General features: G+C 45.7%; 2 protein-coding genes and 1 pseudogene across 2 annotated transcripts; 2 read left to right on the forward strand and 1 right to left on the reverse strand.

The window, feature by feature from the left end:
- Window positions 1-9145: 9145 nt before the first annotated feature.
- LOC136654780 (5S ribosomal RNA) lies at window positions 9146-9265 on the forward strand (annotated as a pseudogene).
- Window positions 9266-10166: 901 nt separating this feature from the next.
- On the reverse strand, window positions 10167-11096 carry LOC136653597 (olfactory receptor 6X1-like). Its single transcript, XM_066630488.1, has one exon. It carries the CDS (start codon window positions 11094-11096, stop codon window positions 10167-10169), a length of 930 nt encoding a protein of 309 aa, XP_066486585.1.
- A 3714-nt stretch (window positions 11097-14810) lies between these two features.
- LOC136653598 (olfactory receptor 6X1-like) lies at window positions 14811-19602 on the forward strand. Its single transcript, XM_066630489.1, has 2 exons — window positions 14811-14944; window positions 18648-19602. The coding sequence occupies exons 1-2, from the start codon at window positions 14811-14813 to the stop codon at window positions 19600-19602; spliced, it is 1089 nt and encodes a 362-aa protein (XP_066486586.1).
- The last annotated feature ends 785 nt before the right edge of the window (window positions 19603-20387 follow it).

Consider the following 20387-nt stretch of genomic DNA (forward strand, 5'->3'; position numbering starts at 1 on the left):
TGACACTCAACGCTGAGTCAGTGCTGGCACCAATTCAGTGCCAGTGCACGCTGAGCCAGATCTAGCGTCAGCCGGAAGCCTGTCGTATACCACCTGGAGCAAAGTGTGAACTCTGCGTGGTGGAAAGGTGAGTGGGGATGGGGGGAGAGGAGATGTTCTGGGATGGCGGGTGGAGGAAGGCAGGGCTAGGGAGGAGGGAGTGGTTCAAGAGGAGGTGGAACCAGGGGAGATCTGCTCTGCCAGATCCAGAACCCCAAATCAGGCCTCCCGGACAGCCACGGGGCCGCTCAACTTTGCACCAGCTAAATATCTGGGGCAGTCTTGAGTAGCCCCATTGTGGGGCCTGCTCCCTTACCCGGGGGAAGGGGATGAATGTCCGCTTCCCCCGAGGAGCCACTGATATGCTCAGGATGCAGCAGTTGCCATTTTCATGCCACTGCTCCTCTGGGCACCGAGCAGCTCAGGACTGGGCTGCCCATTACTTGCACATCTACTCTCTCACAGTCCTGATGGTGTGTATTGGAATCGAGGAAGATCTGATGAGGAGGTAGATGTGGTGTCAGCAGCGGCCCCTTTAAGGGTAAGGCCTGGGCATCCAGCAGAGTGTGCTGCACAGCTGCAGCCACTTGAAGGCAATAGGGCCCTCAGGGATATAAGGAGCACCTGAGGCAGGAAGGGTTTGTGGGTTGTAGAAGGAGTGCAGGTTGGAGGTAGGAGAGGAGACTGACTGACCTTGGACTGTAACTGGACTTATTGGCTCTGGACTCTGACTTGGCACCTTTGATGGATTGGACTGGCTTACCTGGAAACTGACCTTGGACTGTGACTCGACATATTGGATCTGGACTCTGATTTGGCACCTTTCATTGATTTGACTGGGAACTGACTCTGACTTTTGCTTGCTGCACTGGTGAGCAAAACCAGGGAAACTAATCAGCCTTAAGTGGGCTCCTCCTTAAGTGGGGAGGAGCTGTGACGTAACATGATGCCGGTTACTGTACAGTATTTACTCCTGCAACTTGGTCATTGTCAACATCTCTCTAGGAGTCCTAGATATGGATTCCAAAGACATGGAATTTAGCAGTTCACTCACATCACAAGAAATGACTTAAGCTATCAACAGGCATTTCAGATACAAATGTACACTTCCCACCTATTTGTTCTCATAACTGAAATCTCCTATAACAGGGCTCCCCAAATCATGGCCCTTGGGTCACATCCAGCCCACTGCACAATTTCATCTGTCCCATGGGATGGTGGTGGGGAAGCCTTAACCTTCCATCCTGTAGTCTAAGCCTTAATCTTCCAGCCTGCAGCAGTGCGCTAGGGTTTGCATCACCTGGTGCACGAAGCCAGCATGTCATCCATCATGATGGTCCTCCCCCAACACCCCAGGGGGTGGGCATTTTGATGCAGCACTGCACTTACCCCATCTGTTTTTTGGCTATAACTTTTGGTAGAATAGAGATATTTGAAGACAGTTTGTTTCATTGCGTACTGCATGAAATCACACATCGAATGATATATAGCATGATGGTATCATTCAAAAATACCAAGGATTTTTAAAAATTGCCCAGTATAGGTATCACCCCCCCTCCCTGCCAGTCACTTCGTGTGGCCCACACCCCCTGCACCCCTATAGCAACGCCACTGGCCTGCAGTAACTTGCTGATATGCCAGGTAACCACAGAGCCCTGCACTGGGGAGATGCTTCTGTGAAAGATCATCCCAGAAGGTTCTATCCCTGCAGGAATTCACTTAATACAGTAGTTTTCTCCAGGGAGCAAATAGCAGTTGTGAAGCAAATGATTTATTTTGAGAAAACAGTGTACAGGAAATTGGTTAAATGCCCACATCCTCTCACTGCTTTTACTTGTAAAATTAGCACACACACAGTCTTTTGCAGATGCACTTAGTTTCATTCATTCATTCATTCATTCATTAAATTAGATATAATTTATATCTTATTTAAATTAGATATAAATAAATATTTTTTTTATTTATCAAATAAATAAATAAATGTTTGTTTGTTTGTTTGCTTGTTTGTTTGTTTGTGTCGGGAAGCCATATGAGCTGGGGCATTGTCACAGAAATAAATAAAACCCGATTAAAAAAAAAAAATAGAACATGCTTTCTGAAACCATTCATTTTTTTTTTTTAAAGACAGAACTATAGGGCCCACAACTTAAATTCCCCTCCCCCACAGAAAGTCACTTTTGCCCAGCCTCATCCTTTATGATGGCTTCACAACCAAGCTCCATGACTTTGGTGGTGCAACAGCGCCACCTGCAGGACTGTGCATGACTAACCCCTCCCCCACAACTTCTTTACCAAACCCGAAAGCGACAGTTGCAAAAAAATAAAAACAGGACTAAAATAAGTTTGGCCCATCGAGTGATATTGAAACTTTCTGTGGTTTTCCGAAAAGAAGCTTCACTTAAAAACAGCTGCCCTTCATCTTTTGGTTGTTAGACCTTTGCTGCCACCAAGTGGTCTACAACCAGTGTGATGCCCCTTCATTCATTTCCCATATTGCAGTGGTTCTCAAACTGAGGCATCATGATGCCCCAGCCTGAAGGCCCTGCACTCTGTCCCCAGAGCGTCGCTAAGGGGGGCGCAGGGGCTGGCATGTACTTACCAGTCCCTGCAGCAGCCTCCCAGAGGTGCGGGGAGCTCTGCATGACCCTCCTCAGGGCTCCCCGAGTTTTAGAAATTGAAAGTGGAGCGATTGCACCCCACTTCCGGTTTGCAAGTGCTCCACTTTCTGAAGGTTGGGGAAGCCTGCAGAGGGTTGTGCAGGGCTCCCCGCACCCCCGAGAGGCGGCTGCAGGGACTGGCAAGCACATGACAGCCCCTGCCCCCCCTTAGTGATGCAATCCTGGGGATTGCGTCACTGCCTTCCCTCCGCCCCGCTGTCTTCCCCACTCCCCCGCACGCACTCACCGTGGTTCTCAACCTCCCTGGAAGTTTGAGAACCACTGCCTTATTGCAATGATTGACTTTGGTGTGGCAATGGGATTACATTCAGGCCGGCTCACACATACATGCTCATGTGCTGAATTAGGCCTGTGTTGGGGGATGGGATAGCACCTAGGAAGGCTTATCTTTGCCGCTTTGAGTCCTATCATGGGTGAAAAGTGAGCTATAAATACAGTAAATAAACCTGTGCAAATGGTTTGGAAATCATACTAGGACTGAATCAAAAAGCTCTCAGTGGAGAATGTTGTACTCGAGTGGATAGGGTCAGATGGGGTCATCCGGTTTAGGCACTGGCTTAAATGAACCATCAGATGGCCAACAACCACCTCCCTGAATCCCCATACCAGTGACAGCTTCCAGTGTGCCATCAGTTGACGGGCAGGGAATGCTACGTGGAGCCAGGGCAGGACTTTATCCCAGGCCCACAACAATCTGCTAACGTGAAACATGAAAGAAAGACAAGGATATTGTGTAGTCATCCATTTGGATTTTTACTGCAAGGCACTGCTTTTCACAGTTAGCGGTTGTATTTTGTACTCTGCAAGCAGCAATAAAATGTAATGACTCTTTTAAATACCCACAGTGCAGTCAAGGTTTGTGAGGACACCTGCAAGCTATGTAGTTCACAGTGTTCAGGCCCAAGACTTGTCCGTCAGAACAATAAATCAGACGGCAGACTCTAAGGTTGCATTTTCAAGAACAAAAACACAGCAGCCCTTATGTGTGTGTGTCCATGAACATATGTAACTGATAATGAGATGGAGGAAATAAAATGCAAAGAAATTGAACAGATGGTGTTCTACTGCGTGTCAGCCACATGGTGACAGTAGAGGCTGACAGGAGAGTAGTAGGATGTAGTACTCCCCCCTCTCTCAACCCTGATCATCATTCATGTGGGAAAGCACCAGAGATATTGCTTCCATTTCCAGTCATACCTAGACTGCGTTTTAACCTTCACTTGCTTGACATCTGTAGATGAAGATTGCTTCATCTACATGAAGGTTCATGTAGCTTACAAGCTGGCCTTGTGTTGGAGTTGATTGGAATTGGGGTTTATTTCAATACGCATCCAAGTTGGCAAAAAAAAAAAAAATCAAATTTCCATGGGAAAACTCAGTGAGAATGGCAGAGTCTTCCTTCTGTAAGTATTTGAAGTTGACTCATCGGGTGATTCACAGTCCATAAACTTTTTGGATGGAGAAAAATCCCTCCTTCTGAAAAGGGAAAGTCATGGATAGGTGGGGAAAATAGGGAAGAGGACATCAAAATGGTACCATCCTTTCAGAACTACATACATAATTAAAAGTGAATTTCATCCTCCTCCTCCTCCTTGCCCGGGGGGGGGGGAACTTGACTTCAAAGGACTTGTGAAGGGAATGGCTTAAGCTCATGGAGGAGGAAGCAAGCTGGACCCAGGAGTTATGCTTTGAAACTGGCACACAATTTATAAGCAAATAGTGGGTCTTGATCCCCCCCAAGAAAAAAAAAGGCAGGAAACGGACCCTCATGACTAATATTATACGGCTCACATACCCTCATCATACCCTCAACCCTCATATACATCATACCCTCATATACATCATATACATCATACCCTCATATACCCTCATCATACCCTTTTTTGAGCATCTCAAAAAAGACATAGTGGAAATGGAAAAGGTGCAAAAGAGAGCGACTAAGATGATTACGGGGCTGGGGCACCTTCCTTACGAGGAAAGGCTACGGCGTTTGGGCCTCTTCAGTCTAGAAAAGAGACGCCTGAGGGGGGAGACATGATTGAGACATACAAAATTATGCAGGGGATGGACAGAGTGGATAGGCAGATGCTCTTTACACTCTCACATAACACCAGAACCAGGGGACATCCACTAAAATTGAGTGTTGGGAGAGTTAGGACAGACACAAGAAAATATTTCTTTACTCAGTGTGTGGTCGGTCTGTGGAACTCTTTGCCACAGGACGTGGTGATGGTGACTGGCCTGGACGCCTTTAAAAGGGGATTGGACAAGTTTCTGGAGGAAAAATCCATTACGGGTTACAAGCCATGATGTGTATGCGCAACCTCCTGATTTTAGAAATGGGCTATGTCAGAATGCCAGATGCAAGGGAGGGCACCAGGATGAGGTCTCTTGTTATCTGGTGTGCTCCCTGGGGCATTTGGTGGGCTGCTGTGAGATACAGGAAACTGGACTAGATGGGCCTATGGCCTGATCCAGTGGGGCTGTTCTTATGTTCTTAAACTACAATTCCCAGGAGGCCTTGCAGGTCTCTTGTTATCTGGTGTGCTCCCTGGGGCATTTGGTGGGCCGCTGTGAGATACAGGAAGCTGGACTAGATGGGCCTATGGCCTGATCCAGTGGGGCTGTTCTTTATGTTCTTATGGTCCTTTGGTCCCTGAATAAGAGCTATCCAGGTGGCCCCCATGTTGATGATCATTGCCTCCCCGAGAAGAAGGGACAATGTAGGTACTCCAGGGCCCAGCCAAGCTCTTCCCAGATGACTAGGACTGTGTTGCCAAGCATAGGATCCTCCCAACTGATGGGCAAGAGGTGCCCAGATGTCTGCCTCTTGCCTCAAGACAGCTGGTAGTGTTATGTCTCGATCCTCATGAGGGGCTGAAACTGGGGGGAGAGTCAGTGACTCTCCTCCTTCTGCCACCCATGTGGGTTGGGGGGGTGCTATACTTTGTCCTGTGTGCTGAGCAGGTTACCTTGCTCCATTTCCTTCTTCTGGTATTCAGTATTAGGAAATCTGAATAAAATGATTTAATAAATCATGACAATGTTTACATAGCAATGTTTAAGTTGATGAAGTAGCCTGCCTAGGAAAACAAATGAAGGGGGGGGGGGGCTGTCCCATAATCTGAAAAAAAAATGCAAAAGAGCCCCCAGCTATGATGGCCTTTGTTCAATATACAGAAAGCTGTAGCCTTCTGCATCATGAATTGTCAGTTCACACACACATTCACCAAGACATGAGTGTTCTACAGGTGTTTGGGACACTAGCATGTCTCCCCAGAGGAAATTAAGAGTTAGGTATAAATTCAAACACAGTAATTTGATTTTTTTGGGGGTGGAGGTGGTTAGTTTAAAACTAGTGGAAGGGGGATCAAGAATGCAGTGAAATAAACAAGCAGTGATTTTATAGGTTATATATAACACACTCAGTTAAAAGAGACCACAGCTGCGATACAAGGACATCTGTAAGAGGGATCTGAAGGCCTTAGGAGTGGACCTCAACAGGTGGGAAACCCTGGCCTCTGAGCGGCCCGCTTGGAGGCAGGCTGTGCAGCATGGCCTTTCCCAGTTTGAAGAGACACTGGGCCAACAGTCTGAGGCTAAGAGGCAAAGAAGGAAGGCCCATAGCCAGGGAGACAGACCAGGGACAGACTGCACTTGCTCCCAGTGTGGAAGGGATTGTCACTCCCGGATTGGCCTTTTCAGCCACACTAGACGCTGTTCCATAACCACAATTCAGAGAGCGATACCAGAGTCCTTCGAGACTGAAGGTTGCCAACTAGTATAACACACTCAGCTAAAAGATGCCTCTGTTTCTAAGGAAAATAATATTATAGGACAAAATCAAACTTTTGAAAAGGAGGGGGAAGGTAGACATGCAAGGAAGTGAAAGAGGCACAGGAAAAAGTAGGATGGGGATGGACAGCAGTTAGTGTTTTTTGAAGATGAGGTGATTACCTGGAGGCAGATCAGTGAGCTAATGGTGGTTTTGAAGTAAAGAAGGCAGAAATGGGAGAACTGGGGAACTAAGCTGGGAGGAAATGGGAGCTCAAGCTGAGATATCAGGACATAGTTAAGGATCATGGAATCGCATTGCCAATGGACCATGTATGGGGAAAGAGAAAATAGGGAGTGGGACTAATGATCAAGTTGACGACTCTTTTGTCTGCAGCTTTCTGGAATATAGAAGCTGAGAGAGAGAGAGCGAGAGAGAGAGAGAGAGAGAGAGAGGGTAGCCAAGGGTCAGCAGTTTTTGGGGATACAGATGGGAGAAGCAGGTGGGCAATGAAGGGTTTAACAGGTGAACCCAGTGTCACTGAAAAAATGGCCTGCCTGTTTTAGGAAGGAGAGGGAGATGCCATTTGTGGCATTAAAGCTTTCCGAGTGAGAGAGTCAAGAGGCAGCTTTCAGGTTGCAAACCCAATGGAGACTGGGCAGAGACTTGTCTGATCCTTGGAAGCAGGTGGGAGAAGAAAGGACAAAGAAGGAAGTTTCCTATACTCTGGGTCTGGCACAGAGATTCCTGGGTAGATGATGAGATGAGAGTGTGTGTCCGCAGCACAGTGGACAATCCTCAAATATTGTACACCAGTGGTTCCCAAACTGTGAGCGGTGGCACCCTGGGGAGCTGTGGAAATCAACTAGGGAAGCCATGAAATCCTGGTGAAAAAATTGCCGAATAGTACTTTGTAGAAGATGTAGCCCTAATGAAGAGCCTTGGCCAATGGGCCACTAGGTCAAGGGAGCTGCCAGTCGAAAGGTTTGAGAACCACTGCTATACACGAAAGTAAGGCAATGAAAAAATGAGCCATTTTGGGGTCCTGGGCAGGCCAGGTGTAGACAGCTGAGAAATGCAAAGGTGATGAATCAACCCGCAGAGGAGTACTTGATACATCCCACACTGGGGTTTTCCCATTGTAATGTGATACTTACAGGAAAAAAAAAAAAGCAAAAGAGGTCCCAGTCTCAGCCACAAAGGTCGGTTTGTGAGCTAGGGCTTCCATAAACCCACATGCAGGTGTCAGCTGGATGACACCATTCAATCCAGGTCTGACTCGAAGTGAAAACGATACCTCTAGTGGTTTCCTAGATGGGAAAAGAGACTGAAAATTGAGGTGGCTGTTGCTAACGTCTTCTTTGAGATTCATTTTGTTACCACAAGGTTTTGTGGTACTGTGGACATCTAAAATGCTATGTTCCTTAGCCAGCAATCCATACATGGTTGTTATGGATGCGTATTTTATATTCTTATTTTTCTTTCCTGTTTTCCTGTGGATAGAGATATCCACCACTGCATCCATTGTGAAGATCCTTCTTGCTCCCCGAATGAGGAACACTCCCTATCTAGTCTCTCTCGATCCCCCCCCCCTTTCCAGGCATGATATAAACTTGGGGTGGGGGAGCAAAATTGCCTGACCTCTGCAAAAGAACACCCTAGAATACAACTATAAATACATAGGCCTTTTCTACGTGATCTAGGCCGGATCCCAAAGGATCTCCTCTATGGAGAACTTGTGCAAGGAAAGCGCCCTACAGGTAGACCACAGCTGTGATACAAAGACATCTGCAAGAGGGATCTGAAGGCCTTAGGAGTGGACCTCAACAGGTGGGAAAGCCTGGCCTCTGAGTGGCCCGCTTGGAGGCAGGCTGTGCAACATGGCCTTTCCCAGTTTGAAGAGACACTTGGCCAACAGACTGAGGCAAAGAGGCCCATAGCCAGGGAGACAGACCAGGGACAGACTGCACTTGCTCCCGTTGTGGAAGGGATTGTCACTCCTGAATTGGCCTTTTCAGCCACACTAGATGCTGTTCCAGAACCACCCTTCAGAGCGCAATACCAGAGTCTTTCGAGACTGAAGGTTGCCAACAATAATAGATTCCACACATCCCAACTGCTGGGAAAGAACTCTAAGCATGTTCATATAACATCTCACAAACATCTCACATCTTTTCTCTCACTCACAAATAGAGCCAGGGACGCTGACTGACCATGCAGGCACACCTAAGTAATGCATTCACACCACAACATGCAACAACCTGGTAACCAGAAGCCCAAAGCACTGTGTGATTTTATACCCCTCCATTCTCTTCTGCCTTCCTTTGAAGTGAATTCTGTACACTTGTTTCAACATGTCTGCATATACAGGTTGAGCATCCCTTATCTGGACATCTTGGGACCAGAAGTTTTCTGGATTTGGGAATTTTCTGGGTTTAAGAATATTTGCATGAACATGATTAGATAACTGTGTCTTGGGAATGGCAACCTGCTTCTTGCAAGCAAAGAATGAACTTGGGGTGAACAAAGAATGAACCATTGGGGTGGTCCACAATGTGCTGTCCAATGTTGGTGAGACCCCCCAGCTCGTCCTTTCCCATTCATGCCATCCCCCCCTGCAAAGCCCCCTGATCCACCTGCTTCGCTCCACGCCAACTGTAGCAACTGTTACCCTGCACATGCCCGATCTCATCTGATCTCGGAAGCTAAGCAGGGTCAGGCCTGGTTAGTACTTGGATGGGAGACCGCCTTGGAATACTGGGTGCTGTAGGCTTATACCATAGTCTTCCAGACTGAAGGCTGCCAACCAACAACTTCTGCACCTTCTGGCTACCTCACTGGGTTGTAACCCAGCATGCAGTAGCACAGCTAGAGGGGGTGCAGAGCATTAAGTTTTCTAGAAAGTCTCATAGTGCCATGCAAGCGTTCCCTCCCACTCCCCTCTGGAGCCATTCTGGGCAGGGGAAGCAAAACGGAGGTGGTGAGGTACCTGCAAAACAGTGCCTTGCATCCCCTCCAGCTGTGCTACAAGAGAATGCATTTTAGAATATGGTGGTAAGGGAGACCAGAAATTGCAGGTGTGCAAATGGTCCTTTCATAAAAGTACTTCCCCTCCCCCCCCCAAAAAAAGCATACCCAGGCTTTGTAGGACTCTGAAGGGCCCTTCTCCTTCCGTTGCCTAATACTGCTGGTGACCACCTCAGAAAAGTCTACTCTTTGCCTGAGATAGAGCTCTGAGTGCTGACAGTCCTTCAATATACATGGAGGATTTAGACTGAAAGAAAATGTATTACTGATAAGATTTTTCCTAATAGAAATACCTGCTATTGACTCTCCCTGTTCTTCATGGGTATTCTAGTGAATTAGTCACCCTAGAACCCATTGCCAACCCCTTGGAAACCCCTACAACCCAGAGCCAACCCCTTGAGATCCACACTGAAGAGGTGGGAAAAAAACCCTTGCCCCATTATTCCAAGGCTGCTCTGAAAATGGTGCTGGAAGAAGAACCTCAATGTGTAGCATACACAACCACGATTAATTTAGGTTTCTGGACAAAGAATGATAAGAGTGGTGACTTGGGATTTTCACCCAAGTGATGTAGTGGTGACTGCATCAGCCTTGGAAGCTCAGGCCACCCTTTCCAACAAAGCCCAGCACTTGGACATGAGGAACAGTCAATACCTTCCTAAGGCTTTCCGTAAAGCTTCTTTGACTTCATTGTTCCTGATGGTGTATATGAAAGGGTTTAGCACTGGGGTGATGACCGTGTTCAGCACAGAGACAGCTTTGTTGAGGCTGAAAGAAGAGTGCATGGCTGTTGGCCTCAAGTAGATGAAAAGGACTGCCCCATACAAGATGCTGACCACAGTCAGATGAGAGGCACAGGTGGAGAAGGCCCTCTGCCGTCCACTGGTTGAAGGAATGCGGAGAATTGTGGAAATGATGAAGATATAAGATACCACCGTTAGGAGCAGAGAGGTCAGTATAACCGCAACAGCAATCAGGAAGCCAAGAGCTTCAATGAGTTCTGTGTTCCCACCTGCAATCTTCAGCATGGGTCCGATGTCACAGTAAAAATGGTTGACTACATTGGAGTTGCAAAAGGGAAGCCTTACCACCAAGATGGTCTGTAAAAGAATGGTCAAAAAGCCCCCAAACCAGGCACACAGCGCAAGCTGATAGCAAACGCTGGGGGTCATGATGGTGTTGTACCTCAGTGGCTGGCAGATGGCTAAATACCGATCAAAGGACATGAGCGTGAGGATGTAGAACTCGGTGATGCCAAAGAGGAAGTGGAAGTAGGACTGCGCCATGCAGCAGTAGAAGCAGATGGTGGTCTTGGCTGAGACGAGGTTGGCCAACATCTTGGGGACCACAGCCGTGGTGTACCACATCTCAAGGAAAGAGAGGTTGCTAAGGAAAAAATACATTGGCTTCTGGAGTTGGTGGCTGAGCCGCACCATCACAATGATGAGGCCGTTCCCTGCTATGGACAAAATGTAGAGCAACAGGACTACTGCGAACAGAGTGACATTCATTCCCCAAATGTGGGGGAATCCAAGGAGAATGAATTCTGTCGCCCGCGAACAGTTGTTCAAATCCATGACCACTTTGTCATGAGACTGAAATAAGAGAGGAGAGATGGAGGTCTTATTTTTGAAGATATTTTATCTGTCTTCCCTTAAAGACAGAGCAGAATACAAACTTATCTTTCCAGTTTCCTGTACTAGAGCAGTGGTTCCCAGTGTTTTTTCACTTGCGTGCCCGCTTGGAGGCAGGCTGTGCAGCATGGCCTTTCCCAGTTTGAAGAGACACTTGGCCAACAGTCTGAGGCAAAGAGGCAAAGAAGGAAGGCCCTTAGCCAGGGAGACAGACCAGGGACAGACTGCACTTGCTCCCGGTGTGGAAGGGATTGTCACTCCTGAATCGGCCTTTTCAGCCACACTAGACGCTGTTCCAGAACCACCTTTCAGAGCGCGATACCATAGTCTTTCGAGACTGAAGGTTGCCAACAACCCCTTGGAAGCCCATAAACTGTACCCCTCAGATTAGCAAAATGTTTGTAATTTATATAGTTTCTGTTATCTCTAATTTGTGTTTTCAACTACTGATCCATATCTGATAATAAAAAGATAAAATGAGGACCAGGAACTAGCCGTTTCTGGGGCTTTCACAGCTAGCTAGCTGCCTTCCTTCTGCCTTGCCAGCCCCACAAGGCATTCTCATACAGACCTGCCTTTTCTCTCCATTATTCAATTCTTTTTTGAGTACCCCTAAAGGTCCTGGCAAGTGCCCCTGGGGATACATGTGCTCCAGGATGGGAACCACTGGATTAGAAAGCACAATCCTACGTGTGTCTGCTCAGACATAAGGCCCATTAATGACAATGGGATGAGAGTACACCCCATTGAACACAGTGGATCTTACTTTCAAGTAAAGATGAAAAGATGTATGCAAGCTGACGGAAAATGCTGGAGGTCATGATGGTATTGTAACTCAGTGGCTGACAGATGGTTAAAGACTGCATCAGAGTTTTTAATGAGGCTGCAATTCTATACATACAGACCTGGAAACAAGTTCCATTGAGCTCAGTGGGGCTTAGTTTTGAGTAGAAGTGGCCAGGATTGTGCTGTCAGGGCCCAATCCTATCCAATTTTCCAGCATCAATGCAGCCACAATCCAACCCATAGGTAAGGGAACAAATATTCTCTTGACTTGAAGAGGCCTCCAGGACTGCCCCACTACCACACACTGCAGTGCACAACCCATTAGCATAGCTGCATCAGCGCAGGAAAGTTGGATAGGATTGAGTCCTCAGTGTACTATCTATCTATCTATCTATCTATCTATCTATCTATCTATCTATCTATCTATCTATCTATCTATCTATCTATCTATCTATCTATCTATCTATCATCAACTGTAAAAATAGCTTTTACATGTATGAATCTAAATACGCAGGATCTGGAAAAGTTACACCATCTACATTTTTAACTGGAAAAGTTACACCATGTGTGTCCTACAATAGAAGAAAAAAATGTAGATGGTGTGATTTTTCTGACTGTGTATTTAGATTCATGCATGTAAAAGCTATTTTTTTACAGTTGCTAGATAGATAGATAGATAGATAGATAGATAGATAGATAGATAGATAGATAGATAGATAGATAGATAGATAGATAGATACTTCTAAAAATAACCTCCCTCAGCAGATGGGTTTTCTCATCTGAGAAGATGATGTGAAATTCAACTGACAGTTTCACAAACTTCTGTCGGAAATAAGTTCATAACTGGAACTATCGTATTCTTGAAAAACCCCAAAACAGATTATGAACCATCTAAGGACCAGATTATGAAACATCTAGATACTCACGCGCTAATGGATGGATCTATCAAAAATATGCTGGAGGTACAAATTTAAGTTCAAAATCAGAAGTTCAAATGTTCTTCAAGTTCCACACCAAAATTCAAAACTGAAATTCTTGTGACTTTAAATCCAATAGGCTTCCTGCAAGGGTTCTGGAAATCAATCCAATATTCGTTCTAGTTTATCTTTTTCATCATGATTTCTTCAGTTCCTTTTCCTATCCTGTGCTTTTTCTTCCTGCCTACCCTGGGTCTATCTACCCAGCTAGGCATTCATGTCCCTTTGCCCCACAAAAATGGGTGGTAAAATCAAATTAAGATGCCCAGCACATGAGATGAATGTTTTATGTGCAGGATTTTGCCCCCCTTTTCTGCACTGTTTAAAGCACTAGCTATAGATTGTTCAGTGCAAACAAGATATTCTCCAGATACCTTATAGGACTGTGCTGGGATTTTCTCTACAAGGATATGCCCTGGGATTTCCCATAAGAAAACAACATAGAGTGTGGAGTATACGATTTAAAATCATCTTCATTCATTGCTATTGATATTTGGTGAAGGGCAATATATTATTGGAATAAATCAGAATAACAGCCCAATGCTAACTGGCAGAAAAAACCTGCCCCTTGACGTGTCCCCGGGGTAAAAGTCCATGATGCTGCCCCCCGCACCACACCACTCCCCCACACCACACCGCCCCCCCATACTTCTTGTTCAGTCATTAAGCTGTGTCTAACTCTTCGTGACCCCATGGACCACAGCACGCCAGGCCCCCTTAACTACCACTAACTAACTACCACTAACTACCACTAACTATCACTAACTATCACTAACTACCACTAACTAACTACCACTAACCACTAACCATTAACTAACTTACCACATACTAATTTGGAGTATGTCCAAATTCATGTTCATTGCCTCGGTGACACTATCTAACCATTTCATCCCCTGCCATCCCTTTCTCCTTTTGCCTTCAATTTTTCCCGGCATCAGGGTCTTTTCTAAAGAGTCCTCCCTTCTCATAAGATGACCAAAGTATTTCAGCTTCAGCATCTGTTCACATTCCAATGAACAGTCAGGGTTGATTTCCTGTAGGATTGACTGATTTGATCTCCTTACAGTCCAGGGGACTCTCAAAAGTCTTCCCCAGCACCATAATTCGAAAGCATCTATTCTTCGGCACTCAGCCCTCCTTATGGTCAAGCTCTCACAGTCAATCATTACTACTGGGAAAACCATAGCTTTGACTATACAGACCTTGGTCAACACAGTGAAGGCTTTTCATTAAGTTGCCTAGGCTTACCATAGCTTTCCTCCCAAGAAGCAAGTGTTTTCTAATTTCCTGGCTGCAGTCTCCATCTGCAGTGAGCTCGGAGCCCAAGAAGATAAACTCTGTCATGGCTTCCATTTCTTCCCCTTCTATTTGCTATGAGATGATGGGACTGGATGCCATGATCTTAGCTTTACTTAGTTTTACTAAGATCATACTTACCCATACTTATCCAGCTCAACAGAACCTCAACCTCACCCAGTGTTGTCGGTGACTCGGAAAGCTTTCTGAAGCTTCCTATGCGGTCTTCAACAGTACTTCCAGGAAAACGGAAGTACTGCTTAAGATCGCATTAGAAGCCTCCGAAGGCTTTCCGAGGTGTCTGCAATGCCACTCGGGCATGGCGCTCAGGGCTTTAGCCTCCCTGCTCCCCTCTAGGCCCACCACTGCTAACTGGGTTGCCCGCCAGTGGGACAGAAGCACAGGAATGGCTGCCATTGTACCCTGCAGGGCCAGGGAAGCAGTTGTCCCAACTTGCTTTCCTAGGCATCAGATGGGTAAGGAGGAAGGTGAGATGGCGGCTTCTTCATTTTGTAGCTGAAGGTAGGGGATGGAGCAGAGGCAGGATCCCCACATTCTTCCTCTCTTTGCCCAGCTGGCTGTTTTCCTAAGCAGCTAGATGGGCAAAGAGAAGGTTGAGGTGGTGGCGGCGGCTGCTGGGATCCTCTTCCTATTCAGCAAGTGGAAGAGAATCAGAGAGCCAATGGAAGTGGGCTCTGTTGGCAGCAGCCTGGAAGGGGGTGGCAGGCAAAGGTTAGGGTTTAGGGACCCCTAATCAGTTGAGTGCTTCCCCTAACTCACTGATCAAATGGAGCAGCCTTAGATCGTGGAGTATCCTGTTGCCTGAAGAAAGAAAGAAAGAAAGAAAGAAAGAAAGAAAGAAAGAAAGAAAGAAAGAAAGAAAGAAAGAAAGAAACATACATACATACATACATACATACATACATACATACATACATACATACATACGGGCTGAGCTCCAAAGAGAACTATTTACTTGTGTGTAGGTTTTCTTTATTGATTACAATATTGATATACCACCTTTCTCAATAGACTCAAGGTGGATTACATAGGCAGGTTGAACATAAATCCATTTCCAATGAGATTTTAAAAAGTATTATTCCATGAGACAATCTCAAAGAACCTCCATTTCTCCAAGTGCTTCCCTTCATCATGAAGTCATCCTGCCTGCTGGCTCTTTCCAAGCTCTCACAGGGCAGAAGGAACCAAGCTTCAGACTGGCTTCTCAAGGATGTTACCTGGGAGTTCTTTGCCCACTGACTCCTCCACACTTTGCTCCCCAGACAAGCCCCGAGGCCTCCGTTCAGTGGCGTCACTAGGATTCGCGTCACCCCATGCAATGGGCGGGGCAACGCCTCAGGTGGTGGGCGTGGTGATGTGCCATTGCCCCGCCCCCGCTGTTTTTTTGGCTGTACCTTTTGTTAGAACACAGATATTTCAATGTGGTTTGTTTCATTGCATTCTGCATGAAATTACGCATTGATTGATATATAACATAATGGGATTATTCCTCCAAACTCTGATTTTAGTGATTTTGAAAACTTGTAGAGTCCCATACACACACACACACACCTTATCAACTTCCTAACACCTTATTGCAGCAGTTCTCAAACTTTTAGCACTGGGACCCACTTTTTAGAATAACAATCAGGACCCATTGGAAGTGATGCTATGGCCAGAAGTGACATCATCAAACAAATTAAAATAAATAATTATAAATGATTAAATTAAAATAAAAGAAATAATTAAATAAGGGGGAGCCAGTCCTGTTCCACTAAGTGAATCTACTCTGAAGTAAGTCCCATAGTGGTCAATGGGGCTTACTCTCAGAAAAGTGTGGGTAGAATTGTAACCTGTGAGCTCAAGCCTATGCATGTCTACTCTGAAGTAAGTCCCATAGTGGTCAATGGAGCTTACTCTCAGGAAAGTGTGGGTAGGATTGCGGCCTGTGGGCCCAATCGTATGCATGTCTCCTCTGAAGTAAGTCCCATAGTGGTCAATGGAGCTTACTCTGTAGCCTGCCTGCAATAACAACCCCAAAAAAGAATCAGTGAGATTTCCAGCCCTCCCCAGTGCCCAGTTTAAAGTTCTTCCATTTCAAGCATATCAAGATAAAGACCCACCTGACTTTGCAAGTGCAAAATAGAAAACTTCCCCTTAACAGTTGAAGCCTCTTTTTTTGTCCTTTTTAGTGGGGGGGGGCTGCCTTCTGGAGCTTTTGTTGCGCTCCAGTTCCATCGGATCAGGACCATTCTGATGTCCTCACGTTCCCCATTGCCTGACCTGACCACAAGCCAAGGAACATCTGCCTACTCATGAGTAAACCAACTGTGAGGCTGCTTCGCTTTCCATAGGGCTCAGTAGACTGCAGCTGGGAGGGAGGGATATCCTTCTCCCTTTTGTGTTTTGGGGGGCTGCATTCATTGGATCAGTACCACTCTGGCATCCTTGGATTCCTCTCAGTCTGCCCTTTCTGACGGACTAAGGCAAGTTTCCCTACTCACTAGTAAACGTGCGATACGGCTCACTTTCACTTTCCATAGGGATCCATTCATTTTTTCTTTCCTTTTTTTGGCCATAACTTTTGAAGGAAAGGAGCTATTTCAATTCTCTTTTTTTGCATTGCATTCCGCTGGACATTCTGCATCCAACGGTTTATGGCATGCTGGGGTAGCTCCTAATGCTGTGATTTTAGCTCGTCACCCCCCCAGGTCGCATCACCCCCCTGGCGCATCACCCGGTGCAGCCCGCACCCCCCACACCTCTCTAGTGATGCCACTGTCTCTGCCTCCCATCTAAGCAACCAATCCTGCTCAGCTTTTTCAGGCAAGGCAATAGCTCAAGTTCCCAACCACACCTCAACCTGCCCACATACATAACATTTCATGCATGCATAACTTTGACTTCTGGCAGAACCCACATGCATTGAATGGGATGCTGCTCCCATGGGAAGGTCAACTAGGCACAAACCAGACTTGAGGCCAAGGCTGAAGGACACCTTTCCAGAAGCAGTCATTGGCTGCCAAGATGCCAGTTTTGAGATGACACGATAAATGTGGCACATGTGCTCAGGCATTCAATGGGTGGTGTGTTATATGGAGCTATCCTTTTCCATGTTTGTAGGAATGTAATGAGTTTTTATCAGGTTCATATTTATTTTCCATCTTGGGTGAGTAGTATGGTCTTCTTTAATCTTGTTGCCTGCTTGGACAGAGGAAACTCAGGGTAAACATACTTTAAACAAATTAATACAATGCAGACAAGGCAGGTTTTCTACTGTGACTGTTCAAGCAGGCTGTCTTGAGATGTCAGCAAAAAAGTACAAAGCATCTCAACTTCCATTCATTTTTTTAAGTTTATTAAAATTGCACTCCTATCCATCGACAACTGGGAATAAGTCCCATTGAGATCAGTGAGACTTACTCCTGAGTAGACATGCCTAGGATTGTGCCGTTAAGTCTTGTCCAGTGTTTAATACCATGAACCAGTGGGCTGATGCAAGACAAACTGTTCCTATCCTAATGTGCGGACTGTACTCATAGGAACTCATTAAAGTGTTTATCTTTGGTAGGAGATAGGTAGGTAGGTTTATCTTTTGGTAGGAGAATCCCAGAGCTTCTGCAGGAGATGGTGGATAATTTTGCATGTTCCCTGGTCAATTGGTAGCAAAGCCTTTAAATAGCGCAGGAAAAACAAAAGAAAGGGATATTCCTTTAACGTGCTGAGCATGTTAATCAGATTTTTCGACACATTTCTTTTTGAGATAAATGTCTACGGAATCTACAGATACTCCATGAAAGCTTAGGATGAATTCTCCTTTAAGGTGCAACAAGAATCTCTTGCTTTCCTTACCGGAACACCTACAAATGCAATAGTAGATTTTTATAAAACTGTAGATGAATTTTTTTCCCTAGCACAAATGTCATCATATTTTGATATTGTCTTCCTTTCTAACGCACCCATCTATCAATCCCTTTGCATCCATACCTGTACCTGCAAATGTTATAATGACAAGCTTCTCCTGCTGAAATTGCCTCTCCTATACAATTGTTAAAGGTCCAGGATCCCTAAAGTTGAAAGTTTGCCCACCCCGGTCTAGTAGCTGGACAATCTCTCTCTCTCTCTCTCTCTCTCTCTCTCTCCCCATCTGCTATATTCTCTACCTTATTCCCAGGGTCTATCTGTGTGGATTTATCTGTGTAAAGATACAGAGATCTGCAGATACAGAATTGTATGTATGTATGTACTTTTTTTTTTTTTTTAAGTCTTAAGTTGAAAAGATGATCTGAGGCAGATCTTGTTTTTCTCCATCACATTTTCAGAAGACAATATGGGGAGAGGAGATTGTTTTAAGTTCTGCTCTAAATATTCAGATTTAGATTGAAATAAACACCTGAAGGAATACGAGTTCTCCACCTGTCTTTTCTTCTTGCAGTCTTTATGGAAACCCCAAAGTTATGGATTTGAGCAACTGTTCACAAGTGACAGAGTTCATTGTCCTTGGATTGCCACACCTGGAGAAAATGAACAGCACCTTGTTCGTCGTCGTACTCCTGCTGTACCTCTTGTGCATCACCGGTAACGGTCTCATCATTGTCACGGTGATACTGGACCACCACCTCCAGACACCAATGTACTTCTTCCTTTGCAACTTCTCAGTCATTGAGATTGGACACACCACTGCATTCATGCCCAAGATGTTGGCCAACCTCATGTCAGGAACAACCACGATCTGCTTCAACTGCTGCATGGCGCAGTTTTTTTTCTACTTCGTCTTTGGTTCCACAGAGTTCTTCATTCTGGCCGTCATGTCCTTCGATAGGTACTTAGCCATCTGCAAACCACTGAGGTACAACTCCATCATGACTTCCAATGTCTGTCTTCAGCTTGCACTTGTTGCTTGGTGTGGGGGATTTTTCTCCATCCTTCTTGAATTCCTAATGTTAGTGAGGCTTCCCTTCTGCAGCTCGAATATCATCAACCACTTCTACTGTGACTTTGGCCCACTGCTGAAGATTGCAGGTGGGGACACCAAGCACATTGAAGTCCTTTTCTTTCTCGTTGGTTCTGCCATCACGCTGACTTCTCTGCTCCTGACAGTGTTATCCTACATCTTCATCACCATCACAATCCTCCGCATGTCTTCAAGCAGTGGGCGGCAGAAGGCCTTCTCCACCTGTGCCTCTCACCTCGCTGTGGTCAGTATCTTATATGGGGCTGTCATTTTCATTTACTTAAGACCCACTGTCAAAACGTCTGCTCTCAGCCTTAACAAAGTGGTTGCCATATTGAATATGATGGTTGCACCAGTACTAAATCCTTTCATATACACTATCAGAAATCACGATGTCAAAGAAGCCCTACGGAAAGCCTTTGGAAGAAAGACATAGCCTTTGCCTAAATATGAATCAGGTTTGTGAAACATTTGGTCCAGCACTCAACTTTAAGGTAGCATTGGTCCTGCTATACTGTGGGGGCTTTGGTCATGGGAAATTAGCACATTTCTTCTTCGTCTGATGTCATCAAAGTTGTCCCTATTCTGAATATGATGGTTGTGTTACCTAAAGGGCTGTTTTGTTTAGGGGAATTATTATACTGCCCTTATTGGAACCTCAGGATTGCAGGCTGGATAACAAGATGGCGTAATGCAGAGAAATTCCCTTTTGCTTAAAGAAGAGACTGAGAGAAAGATAACTTTTAATAAAAGATTATAGTCTTATTACAAAAGCACAAAGGTAAACACAATGCACATGGAGAAATGATAAGTGTATGTTTCTTGGTCCTAATACTTGAATCCAGTGTACCTAGCTTCCGTGGTGGTTGCGTGTGGAGAGTATTTGGTGCATCTGAGGAAATTAGAAAAAGGAAAGGTTGTAGGGAAGGACTTTAGGGGTCCCTGGTCTGCCAATCCCAGCTGCTAACTAAAGATGGGGAGAGAAGGGGAGAAAAAAGGGGGGGAAGAAGGGAAAGAGTTCCAGGTGCAAGATAGTTACCTGTCCTGTAGAGCAGTTGGGGGGAGAAGTCCTATGTAGAGGACCCTCTGACACAACACAGATGTGTTGGTCCTTGGAGGGAAAGCCAGAGAGAGAGAGCATGTGGGAGGAAGCCCTCTCTTAAAAAAGGGTTTGCTGACTGTCTGAGCTGGATTGTAGCTTGCTTACTACCACACAGCAGG

This window comes from Tiliqua scincoides, chromosome 5 (genome assembly GCF_035046505.1).
Source record: "Tiliqua scincoides isolate rTilSci1 chromosome 5, rTilSci1.hap2, whole genome shotgun sequence".
Taxonomy (NCBI): domain Eukaryota; kingdom Metazoa; phylum Chordata; class Lepidosauria; order Squamata; family Scincidae; genus Tiliqua; species Tiliqua scincoides.

What these genes read in the sequence shown, in the direction of transcription:
- LOC136653597 (XM_066630488.1), bottom strand. Translation starts at nt 11,096, where the DNA reads ATGGATTTGAACAACTGTTCGCGGGCGACAGAATTCATTCTCCTTGGA.
- LOC136653598 (XM_066630489.1), top strand. Translation starts at nt 14,811, where the DNA reads ATGGGCAAAGAGAAGGTTGAGGTGGTGGCGGCGGCTGCTGGGATCCTC. An exon ending in GAAGGGGGTGGCAGGCAAAG is followed by an intron (nt 14,945 to 18,647) that starts GTTAGGGTTTAG and finishes TTCTTCTTGCAG; the next exon opens with TCTTTATGGAAACCCCAAAG.